The following is a 20,954-nucleotide window of genomic DNA, read 5'->3' as shown; positions in this document are numbered from 1 at the left end:
TTGGACATAGACTAGATCATTTAACCGTTTTTTATCCAAACGGTTTCTCTTCTTTGTGTGAATCCTCTCAAAGACAAACCAATTGCGCTCACAGCCAATAGCTCTGGAAGTTTGACTCAAAATACGAATTACAAACTTCTGCAATTCAAGACAATGGCTACCAAAAGCCTCCTACCATTGTGCTGCAAAAAACATAGGAGTGTAAAGAGTTAGCTCAACAAAATTACAAATTATATCCAACTTTCAAATTATAAACAATTTAACAAAATAAGTATTAAGAATTTGAAAATTGAAACTTTTGTTTACCTGGCTCATCTGCTTCCCTTGCAATCTTTACTAGGTTCTTCCCAAAGGTACCTGAGGCATTGGTGAAGGTTGTGACCTGTCGGTGTATCTCCAGCTGATCACACTCCAATGGGATCATGCGATCAATGCATTCAATCAGTCCATCTCTAACCTCCCCCCCTAAAGCTCATGTCGCCTTAGCTTTATAATGATATCGTGGGCTCAAAAAATACCCAGCTGCATGGATAGGGCGATGGAGTTGATTGTTCCATCTTTCATCAATGATTGCCAAATGGGCCCATACTTAGCCACTTTATCCTTGTATGCCCTCTTTATTTACTCCTTTGCTTGATCCATAGCCTTATAAATGAAGCCCATAGCCAATCTTTCCCCATCCACCAACCGCAACACCTTAACCAGTGGCTCAGCAAGCTTCACAGTCTCTGTTGCCTTTCTCCAAAATATTTCTTCATTAACTTTCTTTTTCAATTCTTTGCCTTGCAGTTTGTGAGACTACTGGCTTAGATTCCATTCTTCACTGGAAAAAATATTTTGCAAGTTTCTATGTTGTGAAAGCATAGATTGCAATGTCAAAAAATGAGTAGCAAATCTAGTGATGGCAGGCCTAATAATATCCCTACCCCCTGTGTGTTTCCTCATGAGGCTCAAAATCCATGAATGATTGTAGATAAATTTTGTTATGCTTTTGGCATGATCTACAGTGTTTTTGACCCAATCTAATTTTCCAATATCCTCAAGCATGAGGTCTATGCAATGTGCAGCACATGGGGTCCAAAGGATGGTCTTGTGTTTTTCCTCTAACAGTTTACCAACAAGAACATAGTTAGAGGCATTCCCTGTGATGACTTGAACAACATTAGCCACCCCCACCTCCTCAACAACCTCATCCAATCACTAAAACAACAATTGCCCATCTTTTACCTTATTAGATACATCAACTGATTTTAGAAACATGGTTCCCTATGGGCAGAAGATAAGAAAGTTTATGATGGTGCGGTTTCTTTGATCAGTCCATCCATCTGACATGATGGTACATCCTATTCCTGCCCATGAGTCCTTGAAATCTTTCAAATAGTCATTAATGGATAAAATTTCTTTCTGCAAATGATACCCCCTTAGCTCATGCATAGTAGGGCCTTTGAAGCCTTTTCCAACAGCATGTATGGCATCAAACACAGGCTCATAATATGGTGAACAGGAGGCATTGAAGGGGATATCAACATCATACCACCATCTAGCTATGTAATCACAAGCAACTTCCCTCAATTCTTTCTTCCAATGGTCATCTAAAGTGGGCTGCATTTGACTTCTATTAGCTTGAGGACCATGTGCATCTGATGGAGAGGAGGGAGTGAAATAACTTTTGATATTCATATCACCCTTTTTCATTCTACCCTTTCCCTTTTCTTGAATAGACTCAAAAGAGGGAGGAACATATCAGAAGGGGTTGGATGCAACAGTACAAGGGATAGAGGAAGAACCCGCAAAATCAAAATGGGGGTTGGTAGCCAGCATTTTTTGTATATTCCTCTTCCTCCCAATTTCAGCTTCTAACTCTTTTTACCTAGCCTTATCTTTTTTAAACTTTTCAAAGTTGGCTAACAAATCCTTCCTAATCTCCCCAATTTCTGGTGAGGTACATGGAGTAATTTGGCCTCTAATCCCCGCCAAGTGTTGTTTCAGCCTATTAATGCCCCCAGGACCTTCCTTAATTTTCCTATGGCAAAATTTGCAATGCATTTGACTATCAACCATTTCAACATATGCCCAAGCAGCATCTTTCACTCTAGGTGCCATTTTTTGACTTGGAAATGAAAGCAAAAAATCTGAAAATGAAAACAAAACAAAAAACATTGATTCAATGTTCATTTCTTTCACAAAAAACACTCTTTAGGATTTCAAGATTTGCACATAAAATTTAATAAGCAAAAACAGATTACTACAAGTGAAAAAAAAATACCTCCAGGCAGAAAGTGCCTCCTCAAGCTTGCTCCAAGAAACCAAATCCTCAATGCTGCTCCAAATGGCTACCCAAGAAGCCCCTCACTTCAGCTACAATGCTTGCCCAAGACTCCTCATTGCTGCTTCAAAAACAAACTCAACAACTCCTCACAAACTCTCACTGAAATTCTCACTCAAATGCATGAAATGGTTGTGAGGAAATGAGAGGAGTTGGGTGAGTTAAATAGGGCTTAAGAGAGGGGAATGGACCCCAAAGACCAAATAAACAAAAAATAAATTGCTTTGGAGTCCCCCACACTTAACATCTTAAAAAAATCGCAATTTTTTTGGGTTGTTGGGCCGATGTACGCAACTCGGCCGAGTTAATACGGACTCGGCAAAGCCGGCTAGATATTAACCCAACCGGCCGAACCGTTTCCTAGGCCGGGTCAATGTTGGGAGGTCTGGCTCGAACCAACTCGGCCGAGTCAGTTCCGAGCCAGCTGTTTTTAAAAGCAGTGCTTTCAACATGCGAAATCTGATGAGGATGGAGCCACTTTCAAACATCCTGAAACAATTAATGGTAATGTTAAAAATTTAAGTAAAAGGATAAAAAAAAGTAAGATAAAGGAGAATTTAATATTACCAATTTGGAATATCTTGAAATTTCTCACAAAATTTTCTAAGTTTACTTGATTTTGTCACTGAGATATTTTGTCAAACAATTTGCATGCATAGAGCTGTAGGTGTATTTTTTGTATATTTTATTCAAATAGAATGTGCCCAGTACCAAATAAACACCATAAAACACTTCAAAACAGCATTATATCATTCATATACAACTCAAAGATTTTACATACCATGGATAGATGCTCATACAGCAATAATAGAGAGCAATGAGTTAATAAATGGCCACAAATTTGTACCAACAGAGAGGCTGTAATATAACAGTTCAGTGTTGATTTTACAAAGGCAATGCTACAACAAATTTCTTCTACATATAACAGCTTCAAACAATCAATATTAGCATTAACATTTTACATCATTAAGTAGTTATAAGAAAATGCATTCATAAGCATGAAAGAGGAGTAACAAATTGCCATAGATACAAAAGAAATAACCAAGAAACCATGAGACAAGACATAGAAATCAGGCCTAAGGCCAAGGCAAAACCCACAAGGAGAAAACCTAGAAATTCTTCCTTATGAGAGGGAGAGTTCATAGTTCAACAATACATAAAAAACAACATCAAGAGGATAGCCAAACCAATGCCCAAGAACAAATAATATGCCAAGCCAAGTCCCATAGCCCTCCCTCAGAATTTTGGCCTCCTTATCTCCTCCTGAAATTCACTAGATCAGAGATGCACAAGACAAAATTTTGATGTACCAAATGAGGAGGAACCCTCTCCTTTATATCGACTTCCAAGGGGGGTGGAATGGATGCCTTTTGGGGCCCAGCCGACTTGAATTTACATGAGGTTGACTTGAAGATTTTGGATGGAAAATTCAAATATTAAATTTCACAATTTCTTCTTTTTATTTTCGTTGAGGGAAATACCAACCATGGCTACAATTTTCAACATTCAGGTGAGTAAATTTGGATACTCGACTCAAGTAGATATGTTGCTCTGATAAACAGAGAACACCTTCAACTCTTCCAACACAACCTCAACCAGTAAAAACAGATAACTTTGGCAGCTCAAATAGGTACCAAAGGGAGGAACTTGGCCCCCTGCAAACAGCTACTCAAACTCTTTTATGAGATTTAGACACTCCAAAAGACTCGGACTCGACCTTCAATAGATGACAGATGTGCTCAGATTTGAGTGGTAGGCCAGCAAACACAGAGGGCAAACTCCACCCCTTTTACAAGTGAAACTCGACCTCTATGTAACAAAACTCAGCCCATGGAAAGATGGAACTCAGCCTCAAGATAATGACAAGACTCGATCTTCTTAGCAAGTTGTCTCAACCACCATGCAAAAGAATAATCTCGTTCCAATACCCAACAAGAGACTATGGAAACTCAACCCTGTTAATTTTAGGTATGTTACTATGTTCTATGCTTAGAGCAATTTATTTCAATTTTCATAGTTAGCTCAATATTTTTTCCACATTAGCAATCACATCAGCATAATAGTAAATTGCAGATAGAACATAAACATAAGTCGCAGAAGACAAGCCTAGACAAGAGGATACAAGATGTGGCGCTATCCAGGGACAAATCCCAATGTGGGGAAACCCTTGATCAATTCTTCTTATATGTTCTTCAATAGTTCAGCAAAGAGAGAGAGACAGTACATTTACAATAGAGGTCAACGCTTTGACTTATCTAAATAAGAGCATAGATCATCTCTAAGAAGATGATACATGAGGTAGCTGAATTCAGTGGAAGACATGTTGTTTCAATTGATTCTCCAAGGTGACTCTATCACCATGTTGCACCTATCATTGTGCTGCTCCTCATCATCATGCTACACCTCACTGTGTTGCACCATGTTGCACCTCATCATCACTATGCTGCATCTCATCATGCTTCACTAAACATGACTGTACCCATCACTGTATTGTTGAGCTCTTCATTGCACTATGTTGTACTGTACTTGCAGCTCCCATTGTTGTACCAATGCTGCACCATGTACCATTGACCACCATGCTGCTCCAAAACTTCTGTCATGCTGCCACATTGCCTTAGCTGTTGTCTATGGCCTATGGCCTAGCCCAGCAACTAGATAGACTATGATCCCAGTGTCCTAGGAAACACACAATGTTGTCATCAATATGTACTCAGCAGCTAAGGCCTATGATCCCACAGTCCTAGGAAACACACAATGTTGTCATCAATATGTACACTGTTGATCTGTGTGTTATAGGAGCTTCTACTCATCAAAGGTATGGGTAGCAGTTCCTTTATCTAAACTGCTGATAAGAACCTTTTGTGACAGCACATAGGATCTCCTCATCTGAAGAGACCTCTCCCTTCAACGTGGCTGGTCTTTAGGACAGCGGACAAGATGTGCACCTAAAACACAACAATGTCTCTTTCTTACAGCAGATAGGAGGTGTAGAAGACTGCGTTTGCTGTTGTTCCTTACTGTGACTGGTTAGGGCACCCATGTGCTACAACAACCCTCAAACAGTCACCTAAAACATCCCTCAAAGACTGCGGCCTTATCAAGGAAGGGTCTCCTCCATTCGTGTCGTTGTTCTGGGCACTTTTCAGCCCAAGAAGCCTCCACGCTATCCCTATTTTAGTTAGGCAAGGCCTGCGGCCTACCACAGGGATTGTTGTCACCTATAGCCAACCAAAACAGTGTCACCCTTACCTTGAAGCTGCCCACAAACAGTCCGCAATTCTCCTTACCTAACTCGGCCTCTCTGTAGCATGGAACAACCCTCCACGCAGTCACCAAGAGGCTCTAACAGCCCTAAAACACCCACGTTGTCCCTACCTTCTTTGCTGGTTAGGGCAGCGAGTTAGGGAGCCTCTTTACTGCCTCTTTTCCAGCGTCTAAGGGTTGTCTCAAACAGCGTATAGATTAGGGCATCTAGGGTATGATAAGACTGCGTTTAGGGTCAGATGTTAGGCCTCCTTCACCGTGCTAGATCTCCCTTCAAACTACAACCAAACCTTCACAAGACCTGGGGCTAGGGCATCCTTCTTTTACAGTGAATAGGGTCTCCTTCTAGACCTACGTTTAGGGCTTCCTCCTCTTAGACTTCTCTTCCACTTAAACCCAAAACAAGTGGAGAGAAATCAAGAGTGAAGTGTGTGTACAAATGACTATCAAGTCACCTCCTTTTATACTAAAATGTTGAGCACATGTGAGGGTTATTTGGTTGTTGGCCAACCTTGACGAATTGTCTCATAACACAAATAAATTCATGTCTCCATGAATACTTATCGGAATCGGATGATCTGTAGATCAATCCTACACCTCTCGATGAGAGGGAACCAAGAAAAATATTAACTGCCATAAATAAGATGACCCACATGGAGTTTGGCCCTAGTTGCCAATTTTAACAAACCCCCAATGTAGCTCAACGATCAGCGTGTAAAGAGAATGAAGAATACTCAAAATTGAATATAAAATCCACTGATAACACCTTTAAACTTACTCCCTTTCCACCAATGTCTTCTTCTTCATCGACAAGGAAACTCAATGTTGGAATCTTAGTGATCCCGCTCCAATACGAACTAGGGTGTATAGTTTCGACACTGAAACCAACAATTAGAATTAAGGTTTCCAAAAACCCTAGACTCTTGCTCAAAAGCTCTCCAAAATTCTATTTTTCAAGTGAACAAATGCAAGAATGAAACGATATAAATCACTTGACTATTTTGCCACCCTTTTACTCTTTTATTTTAATAAAGTCACTTTAGTGGGTTTTCTCACTTTATAATTGAAGAGTGACTATTTGTTAGCCTAGGATCCATGTCTCATTTTCCCCCTTTAGCTTTTATAAAGTTTTCTCCTAAGAAAATTGTGTTCCCTTCATTAATATTCCTGTCCTAGCCTACAAGAACTTAATTAGGCTAGCAGAATCATCCCCTTACGTCTCCTAAGCAAATGGGAACATTACAGTCCTCCCCACCCAAAATTGTTTTTCCTCAAGCAGCGTCAATTTGGGATGTTAAAGCACTTGTTCTCCTTCCCAAGTGGCGTCTTCGACAAGAAAATCTTTCCAATTGACTAAGTATTCTTTAATGGTCCTATTTTTGAGCTTCCATTCCCTTGCCTCGAAAATTTCTTCTTGGAACAAAATCAACTCCCCTTCTTCATCCAATGGTGGGAGCTCAGTAGAAGTGACAATGTATTGTCTCAGGGCCTTCTTGAGGCATGAAACATGGAAGACATTATGTATCTTACACCCCTTTGGAAACTCCAACTCATAGGCCACCTCTCCTATGTGCCTCACAATCCTGTAGGGTCCATAGAATCTGGGTTTCAATTTCTCTACTCCGTTCCTTTTAACTGATGATTGTCGATAGGGTTTTAGATGAAGTTATGCCCAGTCCTCAACCTCAAAGCTACGCTCCACCCAATGTCTATCTACATAAATTCTCTGTTGATTTTGAGCCATGTACAAAATTCAAAATATCTTTGAAGAGATGCAGTAAGTTTGGGCTCTTCTGAATCCAATCCTTAGCTATAGGCGCCCTATTGTCTCCAAACACCCGATCTACAAATGTTGGTGCACCATACCCATACAGGGCTCTGAAGTGAGTCATCTCAATCGACATGTGATAAGTGGTGTTATAACAATGCTCTCGCAAGTGCAAACGCTTTATCCAAGCTTTTTGTTCGCCCGACGCATAGTTTCTCAAATAGCCCTGCAGCCATTTGTTGACAATCTCGACCTACCCATCAATCTACGAATGGTAACTAGCACTCGACGTTAACTCTGTCCCAAACAACTTGAACAACTCTTGCCCAAATCCCCCCATGAACCTGTTGTCCCTGACACTCACAATGGTCTTTGGAAGTCCATGCAATTGGAATATCTCTCTAAAAAATCAATGTTGTGAACATCAGCATTGGGATAAACTCAACAAGGGTTCGAAAAACCAAAAAATCGTAAAAATTGGGAAAATATCGGTAAAAAATGGGCAAAATTAAGATACCATAAAAATATCTTTAAAAATCGTCAAAAATCGGCTAAGACAAAAAATCGTGATTTTAAGATAAAATCGGGATGTTATCGAGATGTTCGCAACACTGAAAAAAATAACTCTCCCGCCTATGATGCTGAAAATCGGGAATGTATGGTGAAGCAGTGTCCAAACTTCGAAGTTGATCAACCACCACATAAATGCAATCATTCCCTTGCACCTGAGGTAACCCGGTAATGAAATCCATAGAAAAGCTTTCCCATTTTAATCCGGTATGGGAAGTGGCTCAAGTAATCCTACAGGATGAGTGTGTTCTACTTTATTTTGTTGGCAAATGTTACATTCCCTCACAAATCAATACACTTGTCTTAAGGCCCTTCCATGTGAATCTTTCCCTGATCTACTTGTAAGTTTTCAAGTACCCAAGGTGCCCTGGCAGTGGTGAGTTGTGCATTGCTTGCATGATCTTTCCTTTAAGTTGAGACTCTGGTACCAGGTAGATCCTATCTTTGTAATAAATAATGTCATCTCTGACACAGTACCTATCATCCTGAATCAGCCCATCAAGGATCTCACAGTAAATTTGTTCTTGGATTACTCAACTAGTAGAAGAGATTTCTAGTCGGATGCATCTCCATGAGAGAGAGAGAGTGGGTGGCATTCTGGAAAGGGCATCAGCTACCACATTGTTTTTGCCCTTAATGTACTCAATCTCGAAATCATAAGCTTGAAGCTTAATGATCCATTTATGTTGACGCTCACTCAATTCTTTTTGCTCTGTGAGGAACCTTAAGCTATTGTGATCTTTTTTCACCTTAAATCTGTTCCCCACCAAGTACTATATGAATTTGGTCACTGCATGCATGATGGCCAACATCTCGTTAACATATATTGAATAATGTCACGCATATTCCCTGAGTTTGCAGCTCTCAAAGCAATGAGATGGTTATTCTACATCAACATGGCTCCTATCCCAATCCCTAATGCATCACACTCAAGCACAAATGGTTGAGTGAAGTCTATTAATGCTAACATAGGACATGGACTCATCACCTATTTCATCTTCTCAAAGGTTACTTGTGCCTCCTCTGTCAAACAAAAACTCCCTTCTTAGCGAGGTTTGTAAGAGGTGTTGTCATCTGTGAGTACCCCTTAATGAACTTCCTGTAATAGGTGTAGAGACCTAGGACGTTTTTTAGTTATGTCACATTCTTTAGGGTGTGCCACTTGTTGACCACTCCATGTCAACTACCCCATAGTTATACATCTTTTCACGCATGGATTTCCATCGTGTCCGAGCACTCAAATGATCCACAAATTCATCATTATCAACTATATGTACACTGGAGTTGTGTAAACCCATTCTGCATTTTGTAATGTAAATGATCCTAGTAAAACAATGTATGTAACAACCTAAGTAAATTTATTTTTCTGATGATGATTTTTATCCTAGGAGGTTTTTAGTCTCACTGATTCATGTGTGTTTCTAAACACAGATGATCGGTAGAGTTTTTCCCTCCAGCCTCACCCCAAAGCTAGGGTGGATTTTGTCGTCGGGATTTTAAATGAGTCCTAGCGTTATTTATCGAGTCTCTGTAAAAGTGATTTGGGAATAATTATAACTATTTGGTTAAGTTATTTTATTACAAGTCACTTAGTCTACTAGATCATATTTTGTGTCACAGAAATGGGTAATTATTAAGGGTCTATAACGAACGGGTGTTCCCCCTTCATGGGTTAGAGATGTAATATTTCACATAAAAAATATTTAGTGCATGGTCTCTCATAGTTAGACACCATAGCTACATGTTAGAGGGTTGGAAAAATTAAATTCGTGGGTTTTAAAGTTTTTAATTTTTGAAGGTCCCCGGCCAAGGGAATATTGAAAATTTCAAGATATTTTGAACCCTTGGGCCATAGTAGTTAAGTCAAAGCCAACTTTTTGCAGCAATTAACTCAAAATAATCATTTTTGAATTAATTAAAAGTGAAATTTGAATTTCCTCAAAAAGTAACTTTATTTCAACAGTGATGATTAAAAGATCATTTGATCTTCATCAACGGTTGAGATTGCATTGACAGAGATCAAGCCAACTAGCCGTTGGAGAATTTTCCTATAAATGAGAGGCCTCTCTCCATTATTTGCATCCGATTTTTGAATCGTGTACTTTCTCTAAGAAAGCTCTTGTAACTTTTTTATGATTAATAAAACGCAAAGACTATGGGGTTTCAGATCGCGGTGTTCCTCTTTCAGATTTATGTGGTAATATTGTTCTTAATACTTTGTTGCTTTTATTTCATTTGTTGGTTAATAGCCTTCGAGGATTCATTTGTGTACAGGTATCTTGCACAAATTTCTGGGTTTTTTATAATATCATTTTAATTTGATAGAAGTAACAGGTATCTCTATTTCTTGATAATTTTATGATCATTTTTTAAATCTCTATTAATCTAACAAGCATATTTAAGTGTGTAGAAGTTATCATTCAAAATTTGAGCGTTTGGGGAAATCCTCAGCGTGACCAACTGACTCTCAGATTACAGAATCTAAAAAAGCCCACTATCTTTTTAATTTCTGAAGTCATTTTATAGAATATTTTACTTGCAGGATTTTTCTTGGGCTTATGCCTCTTTAAAATTTCAAATTTATTTCTAAATATTGTGCAAAAAATTGTTTAAATCTAGCTAATAAAGGGCTTTGATCTGCAAATCTATTAGATCTGTCGAATATTATTGTAGATTTGTAAATATCAAATTTTTTAATTCATTGGGGTTTTGGGTATTTCATATTTTTGTATATACATTCTTTGGGATTTTTTTCTATCTTTTATTTGTACAGAAACATATATGAAAATTGCAGGTGATTTTTTTGGATTCCGGAGAGAGATCTAAGCTCCAGAGGGCATCTCCATTTTGTTTGCAGGTTGAAGTAAATTTCAAGAAAATCGTGGGCAAAAATTTTTTAGGGCCTTGGGGCCCTGCGCTGGCCATCTCTAGCCTCTTTCTCGGCCTCCCTTCCAGCCTTATGGCCTCCCCTCTTTCACCAAAATTCTCTCACTAATTTTTCTTAAATTTTTTCTTAAAAATTTCCCAAAACAAATTTTAACAAAGTTTTTCACAAAAAAATTATGAGTTGAGGATTTTCAGTGATTCGGACAACATCTCTTCAGGTGTCTTCAAGCCCCTAAGGGATGACTAGTGCACATCCTTTAAAACCTTACATTTTTCATTGATCTAATTGAAAGCAAGATTAATACTGGCATAAAATTTTAATTATCTAAAATTTAGCAACAAATTAGTTTTCATCTTTCACTACATTACAATTCAAAAATATAATTACTTTCAAAAACTTTTGCATACTATTTTCTGAATATTATTTCACTGTTTTTTTAGTAATTTTATGAGTTTTTAGATCAAATACATCAATAGATCAGAAAGAATTAAACTCAGAAATTTTCTGAATTTGGCAACAGATTTAATTTACATTTTTACTCTTGTTTAATTGCAGAAATATAAATTAGTTTCAATAACTTTTGCAAACAAATTTCTGCAAATTGTTGTACTATTGTTCAGTAGTTTATTTCTGAGTTTTTTAAATCCAATACATCAATAGATCAGAAATAATTAAACTCATAAATTTTCTGAATTGTAATTATCAGTTTGTCATTTAAAATTTTCTATTGTTATACATAGAAATTTCTAAATATTGCATAGTTACAGGACCGTTGTTTTAAAATATATTGTTGGTTTTAACATTTGATGTAATGTAAGAGCAGATTACTAGACTGATATTTCATTAATGTGATCTGAGTTTAAAACATTTAGTTTAATTTCTGAATTTCATTTGTTTTTTACATGCTTATGCAAGTAGGACTACTCTAGTTTTACTTATGCATCTAATGATCTTGGTTGGATATTTCACACAAATGAATTTTTGAATTTAAAGGTGTTTTATTCTAGCATTTTACATTTCAATCCATTGTGCATTTTAGTAATTATTTGTGCAGATTTTACATTTTGCAGTGCTGGTATAAATACTTGCTTTCACATTTAGATCACCACCTTTCTGAGCCTTAAGTTAACACTTAAGACATATTTCAGAAATAATTTTAAGCTCTCATTTAACTAAAATTAACCAAGTGCTTGCATTTCACAAGTTTTAATTTTGCATTTGCATATGAGACACTAGAGTCTTTTCAGCGTTAGTTTTTCATCATTTACTTGAATCTTATTTTCTTTGCAAGAGAGTTGACTCCACAAGGCACTGGTATCACTTTCTTCAAATCATTTTGAATCCTTAAAATCTTGCGCAATCTAAAACAGGTATTGGTTGCTTAGCTGTGTCTCCCAAGTTGGTTGGTTCCCAATTAATCTTTCATTTTTCCATTTCCATAGGGTCTACCCCCCTTAGTCTGCTATTGGGAAACAACTCAAACTGAGTGATTGGGGATCAGTGTGACAACCCCCAATCTTAAGTCGTTGTCGCGGTGCCTAAACATTCTGTGCGACAACACCACTCAAGCATTGCCTTGATTTTCTCCTGGTGTACTTAGACCCATAGTATTAAAACCCAGAACCGGTGACTGGACCAGTCCACCTAATAAACCGGGTTTCAAATTGGAACCGATCAAACTGGGACTGGTTAGATCGCAATGAACTGATTTAAAAAAAAAACACATGAAATAATTATTTTTTAATGAAAAAAACTATATTTAAGATTTAAAAGCATGATTCCAAACCAACAAGCACAAAATATGCAAAGTTTGATCATATATATACCATGTAAAGGCCAATATATCCAAATGGCACCAAATGCAATACATATCAGCAACAAAATATATAATCAATGAGGCTGTAAATGGCTTCTAGAGTCCAAAAACAAAGCCTACAAGCTATGGGTCCATTAGCCTACTACAAGTCTACATATATGATATTATTGATCAACATTATTACTTGAAAGTTGAAACTTCTCATCATGATCAAACTCAGTAGGCTGAGTCTCGACTCCCAAACTTTGCAACTGCTTGAATCACAAACTTCTTTGTTGGTTCAGTGACTTGAGTCTCAAACTTCTAAAGATATTCTGCCCTAATATGCCCTATGACTTCATTTGGTGCTCCACATGGCTATACATGGCCTCCTATCCCAGCCAAGTGTTGCTTGAACCTGTTAATACCCCCTCCTTCAATATATTTTTGGCAATATTTGCATATCATTTTGCCATCAATCATATCACAATGAGCTCATGCAGTATCCTTGGCTTTTGGAGGCATGGTGGCTAGTACTTAGCTCAAACTCTTTATTCTTCCACTACTCCAGCAAAAACTCAACACTCTCCAGGCTCTCAATGAAACTCACAAAAACTCCAAATGAGATGTGGAGGCAAATGAGAGGGGAGACCTCATTTTATTGGCTAGGAGGGGGTGTTTTTGGAGGGAAACAACCCTTAGTTTCCCTCCAAACCACCTCAAAAGCTGCCCAATGGGTCTGTGGCCGACGTGGCAATGAACCAACTAGTTTATGACAGAACCAGCCTTTTACCCATAAACCGACCGGTCAGGCCCAGTTTTTGTGAAAAAACGGCGAAATGAAGGCTTGAACCTGGTTTTTAGGCCGATCCAGGTGGTTTAGCCAATGAACCAGTCGATTTTTAATACTATGCTTGGACCCCATTCTCCCTAATCACATGACCCAAATAAAGCATCTCAGTCATACCAAACTCACATTTGGACTCTTTTGCATAAAATTGTTGTTCTTCCATAATTCCGAACACCTCGTCCAAATGCCTGAGATGATCCTCCCAAGTCCTGCTATAAATGAGTATGTCATCAAAGAAAACCAACAAATACTTCCACAACTGTTTATTGAACACATGGTTCATGCAGGATTGAAATGTAGCGGGGCCATTGGTTAGCCCAAATGGCATAACCAAAAACTCATAGTGCCCATAATGGCACCAAAAAGTAATCTTCGAGATATGTTGGTGACCAACACTGCCAACCTCTGAAATTCTGAGATATATGCCTGTACACTGCCAATCTACTTGAGTTGTGCCAACTCTCCGAAATGAATCTCAAGGTCCTTGTCGAAAGCAAGCAATGAGCTTTTATGTAAACTCCTCATGAGCCTCACCATCCAAATCTAGGGTAGCTAACTTAACGGCATATGTCTCTATCATCTGATTGAGCTAGAAATAGGTGTCCAACTTCTGAACCCATGATCTAGCTGACCATTTTAAGGATCCATCAAAACATAAGAGGGTCACTTTCCCCAGTGTTTTCTATAGATTTTGGTAATGCATCATAGACGTCTTAGCTCCTTTAGGCTTGTTTCTTATCTTGAGGTTGCAAAAGTCTGTGAAAGTCATGGCAGTTTAAAAGTCTCATCCCTGCCTCCTATATTCCTCCAAATATGCCCCAAAAGGCTCATCCTGATCAACTTGCTCCACTTGGCCAACAGCAATCTCATTTAAAAATTGTGGCATAATTGATCTAGATGACTTGTTGTATATGTGAGAGTGGCTTTGCATGGTTGTGCATGCATGGTTGCCTTCTCCACTATTAGACCCTTCATCATTAATGGGATCTTTCTTCTATTGTTCCCCTATTGTGTTATTGGCTAACTTCCTCATCACCCTCTGGTCGTTGGCCAGATCATTCAGGATGCTAACCAAACTGTTGAATTCTTGGTTCTCTCTATCGCCCATGACTATCTCGCCCTTTTCAAACTGTACTTCTTCCTCTTCTTACTTTTCAGGAATTTCTTCCTCCTTTAAAATTGGAGTGGGTTCTCTAACCTTGTAGCGTCTCTTATAAGTGACGTATGGGTGATCTTCAGAACTCATCAACTATTGTCGTAAACTGCCCTTCAAACCAAACAGTTGTCCAAGACCATGCTCTAATACCACTGTAAGATACCCCCTTGGAATATTTCGAAATTTCCCACAAAATTTCTCAGTCTACTTGGTTTTGTCACTAAGATGTTTTGTCAAACAATTTGCATGCATAGGGTTGTAGGTGTAATTTGTGTATTTTATTCAAATATAATGTGCCCAGTACCAAATAAACACCATAAAACACTTCAAAACAACATTATATCATTCCTATAAAATTCATAGATTTTACATAACATGGATAGATGATCACACAACTATAATAGAGAGGAATGAGATAATAAATGGACACAAATTTGTACCAACAGACAAACTGTGATATAATAGTCCAGGTGAGTAAATTTGGATACTCGGCCCAAGTAGAAATGTTTCTCTTATAAACAATGAACACCTTCAGCTCTTCTAACACGTCCTCAGCCAGTAAACACAGTATCTTTGGTAGCTTGAATAGGTACAAAAGAGACAAATTCGGCCCGCTTCAAACAGCTACTCAGTGTCTTTTACCAAATTTCGACCCTCCAAAAGACTCGAACTCAGCCTTTAATAGATGATAGATGTGCTCAAATTTGAGTGGTACTCTGCCAACAAACACAAAGGGCAAACTTGACCCCTTTTACAAGTGAAACTCGGCCTCTTTATGTAACAAAACTTGGCCAAACGAAAGATGGAAGTCGGCCTCAAGTTAATGAAAGGACTCGGTCCTCTTAGCAAGTTATCTCAGCCACCACGCAAAAGAATAAACTCGTTCCAATATCCAACAAGAGACTATGGAAACTCAACCCCCAATGTAGCTCAACAATCAGCCCATAAAGAGAGTGAATACTCAAAACTGAATATAAAATCCATTGATAACACCTTTAAACTTACTCCTTTTTCATCATTGTCTTCTTCTCTATCAAGAGTAAAGCTCAATGTCGGAATCTGAGTGATCCCACTTCAATACTAAGCTAGGATATATAGTTTCAACACCGAAACCAGCAGCCATAATGAGGGTTTCCAAAAACCCTCGAATATTTCTCAAGAGCTTTCCAAAATCCTATTTTTCAAGCAATAAATGCAAAAAATGAAAAAAGACTCCTCACTTTCCCCTTTTTATAACTCACTTGACTCTTTTGCCACCATTTTACGGTTACCATTTTATTTTAATAGTCATTTTAGTGGATTTTCTCACTTTATAATTTAAAAGTGATTTTTCGTTAACTTGGGACCCATATCATATTTTTCCCCTTTTAGCTTAATAAGGATTTCTCCTAGGCAAATTGCGTTCCCTTGATTCATTTTCCCGTCACAGCCTATGGGATCTTAATTAGTTTAGCGAAATCATCCCCTTATGTCTCCTAAGCAGATGGGGACATTACAATAAGATAAAGGAAAATTTAATATTATCATTAATTACCAAGGTCACAGACTCCTCAAAGCTCTATACCCCATCTTTGTTCCATCTTCATGGGACAAAAAATCTAAGGGGGCGCCTTCAAGGGATGGAACATCCCCCCTTTGGGGAAATGCATCCCCCACATTGGTGAAATGTTTCCCCATGCATTTTCCCAAGTTTCCCCCAAAGGGGGATTCGGGGAAATATTTCCCCAGGTGTTTCCCCATCCCTAGAGCATGGAAAACATGAGGGGCATGTCCCCCGACCTTGGGGAACACATTCCTGTGGAACACTGAAACTGATGACAGAGAGAAACCATTCAAAGGGTTGAAATTTAATGGTATTTCTGATAAAGAATAAAAAATGATGCAACATAGAAATAAACAATTCAAAGAATGTTGGAAACTTTGCTTTTCCAGTTGAGGCAAAAGAGTAATTAGAGCCAACAGAAATTAATAAACAAATTAGGGTTGCCCATTAAATCAAGAGAAGTTCAAAATTTCAAATGCAAATTCATCCACTTATCTTTAGCTTTAGGCATAATTCAGTTGGTTCAAAGTAAAATTGACCAAATGACTAGGTTGTTATAGATTCTTAGAAAAATTCACAAAGCATCATAATGAAGCTACAAGAATATGTTTTTATTTATTTGGCCGCAAAAAACTAAATGACTAGGTTGTTAAAGATTCTTAAAGTAACTCACAAAGCATTATGACAAAATTACAAGAATATGTTTTTATTTATTTCACCACAAAAGATCAAAATTTGCTTAACCTACCTGTAAATGCAAAGCTGCTCTTCCTCTACCTTAAATTCATAGAAGCAGATATTGCGGGATAAAAAAATTGGCAAATTACTCTTATGGCTGAAACTAAGACAGGCTTCCCTCTGGGATCAAACAGTAATTGGGCATGATATCAAACATACTCAAAAAGATACACTCGTTTAGATCACCAAAATTTCATATTTGGAAAAAAAACAGGGTATCAAATCTAAGCCTGAAATGGACAATAAAATGGCACAAATGAACTGAACAGTTTTGATGACTTTGTGTGCTACAATCCAGTATTTTAAACAATACTAAGAGTTAAAATTCAAGGGAAAATTCTGAGAAATAAATTTATGTTACTCTCCCTTCTCGTGGTAAAAGGGAAAAATTGCAGCAAAGACATATATGAAAAATGCAAAGAGGATTGAGTTCAAAGACCTTCAAGTTGTCAAATACCATTACATTCTCAAGACTATCAAAAACAAACACCATACAAGTTCTTCCTGTTGGTGGGTTAAAAAATGATTAAACTTCATAACAGAAACAGCGTAAACATGTCAGAGACTCAGAGATGGTCTGACGCGCAGAATACAGATTTAGAGCTTTGCCAATTCAAGGTTAGGGCTTTGGGTACCAAGTACTGATGTAAATTGGTTACCAACGACACCCTCTCGAGTAATAAAAATCAATAGATGCTCATGAATCCCTTCGACTATAGAGTTTACTTCTGGGTTGGTATGTGCATATAGATATCATTTTCACTGGTGGATATGCGATGCGACTGCATTAAACAACTTAACTCTACCCTCAAATAAGATTTAAAAAGAAAAACAGAACAATGTCAACGAGAACTTAGTTATTTAGTAGAGGGTGTTTCATATCCCACATCGACATGGTTTGCCCCTAGTAGGCCATCTGGAATAGATACATTGCACTCCACTCACGGCCTCCCAGCCAAAGGGATCTTCCTAGAGTGTTGTAAGCCAGTTACATTCCCTTCTAATGCTCCCAGAATATGGGGAGGGGATCTGTGCCCATAAAGCATCTTGTTTAAAAAAGGGCATACATATACAAAAGTGTAAAAACACATTGACCAACCTGCTACACTGCTGACAAAACCTCTGCATAAGCCGGCCGACAAGAGCCTTATTAGCCTTGGCATGCATCTCGCAGACCTTATGGCGCCTGTGATAGTCCTTCGCATTGTTGAGATCTGCTTTGCAGTCATCAACTTGGCACATCGGATGATGATGAGATGAAGCCGAAAGCCCACGAGACCTTTTCCCATTCTTACTCCCACCACTGGCCGCATCTGCATCTGTCTCTGCAACAGGATAATCACTTCCACCGAGCTTAAGAGTCAAGCATGCTGATGCTTCTTCCTCTGCCGTTTCCTCCTCTTCCACAACTGACACCTTTCTCCTCTTCTCTGATGCATCATTCATATTATAACTATGAAACCCATTAGTGTACGCATCACCGCTTTTATTGTACATGTCATTGGAAATGCCATTAGCAGGCCGTGGACCATCTGATACGAGATGTTTACCTTGAAATCCCGATCCTCTGTCAGTGCTCAGAGGCCTGGCAATGAAGAGATTGCTGTCCCATTCCCAGTTATTCCCATCCCATTCATGATCTTCCACTATGTTCTTCCCCTTTGACATAAAATTATAACCTTTGGAAGCATAAAGCTGGCGCTGCTGCTGCTTCTGCTGCTGATAAATCTGATCTTCGCAGTGACTTCTACCAATTTCTGCCTCCATCTTTTCACCTCACCCGTACTTCATCCAACACACAAATATCCCTTCTTTTTCCCAAAACCTCCACCAAACCTGCCTTCGTGATCACTCCTTCCACACCCAGGCTTCCAGACACCGTCAAAACCTGCACTTGGGCATCAATTTCTGCTAATCCAAGCCTCTAGGCACACCTCGCAAGTCCGATTCTTTACCAATAGCTGCCAAATCCTGAAATTGGGTTTTTTTAGCCAGATTCAAGCTTCCAAACAAGTCAACAACAAAAAAACCCTCTTTCTGCCCCCGGAAGTTTAAACACGCTATACTGGCACATCGATACGCAAGATCTGAAACAAGCCTCATAAAACTCCTAAATGTTTTACCTTCTACTGACCCTGAACCTAGACAACAATTTCCCCACCTGTAACGTCACAAGCAACCCATCTAGCATTTTCACCTAGAGAATCTGCAACTGGGCATCGTTTGCCTTCGGATCTAAACCACCAAATACACCCAAAAACACCAATCGTTTCAATGAAACCTCCTGCCAGACACCATTTTTATGAAATGACTTCCATCCCATCGTTATCCAAAACTACCGACTCCTCAACAGTACCTCCTACAGTCGGGTACACCATGTTTGACTCACCATACCATCCAGACAAACAAGCTTCTTACCAAAGGTCATTCACACTCATGCTCAATCAAATTAACATTATCACCCATGCCACATCACATCACTCACATGACCAAAAGTTTTGAAAAGCAAATTCGCTGAGAAAAAATCAAAACCAATAAAAGTTAACAAAATACATTAATCAATTACAATGCCTGGCCTCACCAGTTACAACCCGCATTGCGATATGACAAACATTGGCCCCTTACTTCCAAATGTTTACAGTGGCGTGGCATCCACCATTGAGTCTGATTGTGGATTGGAGATGCTTATTCCTTTCTTTAGACACGGGCTTTGGCGTGTTATTTTATTTAAAAGGATGCATTCAATTCATTTTCTGGTTGGACATATAAAAGTGGGTAAGCATTTTTCCCCATAAATATAGAATTAAAACGATGTCTTTTTTTTAATTTTATTTTTAAATTTGCGTAGAAAATTTTATGATAATTTATTTGATAAATCAATTAAATGTATATTAACTTATGTGATAATTTATTTGAGAAACCAAGTAAATGCAGGTTGACTTATTATCATAATTTATTTAATAAATCAATTAAATGTATATGGAAAACTACACTAGTTGAATTATTGAGACAATTTTCCACTCGCAATAAATAAGGAAAGTCACACTAATTGAATTATCAAGGCAAGCTTTCACCTCTATTCCATAAAGAAAATCTCATTACTTGAATTATCAAGAAGTTTTTCTTCTTGTTAAATATTTTTAAAGTTTAGATTATTAACTTTTTTTTCTTTATCATATATATATATATAATTAATAATTTTTTATTAATATTATTATTATTATTAATTAAGTTAACAATTTATTATCTTATTATTTTGTCGTGAGCATAAATCATATTAGTTGGTTCGAAACTTCTATCAAATCCTAATAATGTGATTAATCAAGAAAACATATTTCTACATTATGAATCATTTAAATTTCAATGAATAAATTTCATAACATGAAATTTTTATATTAAAATTAAATAAATAAATTTTATCGAAAAATATTAATCTTAAATAATATTAAATAATAAATGACATTTTTATTGAGGCTATAGTTTCACCCAAAATATATATGTGTGTGTGTCAGAATCTTGCCATTTTTGAATTACAAAATTTAAATTTTAATGTTTCCATCACTATTTTATCACTATAAATAGATTTAACATCATGGGTTACCCATGAGGCACTCCAAATTTCACAGCTTGCAAATTGTAACTGAGTTTTTTAAAATTCTGACCAGATTTAACCAAAATCTTCTAAGCAAAAATATGGTTTGTTTAAACTACGATTATAAATTATTTTCCCTATAACTATATTAAGATATAATTTAATTATTTGACTATTTTTTGCCATATATTTTTTTCATGAAATTGTAATTTTGGTATTTAAAATAAATTTCAAAATCATTAAATATATTAAACTTCCCCACAAAAAAATTAGGTCAGTCAAATTATTCACACGAGCCTAGATCCATCTTAACTTTGGATCTACCAAGCGCCCAGAGGGATCAAAACTCTTTTCACTATAAAAGAGGTTTGCACCTGATCCAAATGGATCCAAGAACACTCTCTAAGTCTTGAAACCTCTTAAAATCATGCCAAAGATCAAAATTATTGCATGATCAAACCTTCA

The 20,954-nt window shown here is 37.6% G+C and overlaps 1 protein-coding gene across 1 annotated transcript in view; it reads right to left on the bottom strand.

Moving 5' to 3' along the window:
* Positions 1 to 19,444, bottom strand: part of SPL1 (squamosa promoter binding protein-like 1) — a 146,170-nt gene extending 126,726 nt beyond the window's left edge. The window contains exon 1 of the mRNA XM_089458799.1: positions 17,997 to 19,444. Within this exon, the coding sequence (XP_089314925.1) occupies positions 17,997 to 18,664 (668 nt within the window). The 5' untranslated portion in view covers positions 18,665 to 19,444. The remainder of the gene's footprint in view (positions 1 to 17,996) is intronic.
* Between the last annotated feature and the right edge of the window lie 1,510 nt (positions 19,445 to 20,954).

The sequence above is a fragment of the Pinus tabuliformis genome, chromosome 7 (assembly GCF_031772625.1).
Source record: "Pinus tabuliformis cultivar Carrire ecotype Pingquan chromosome 7, CPIR1, whole genome shotgun sequence".
Classification (NCBI taxonomy): Eukaryota; Viridiplantae; Streptophyta; class Pinopsida; order Pinales; family Pinaceae; genus Pinus; species Pinus tabuliformis.
The sequence above is the reverse complement of the archived record's forward strand: the minus strand, read 5'-3'. Positions and strand labels throughout refer to the sequence as shown.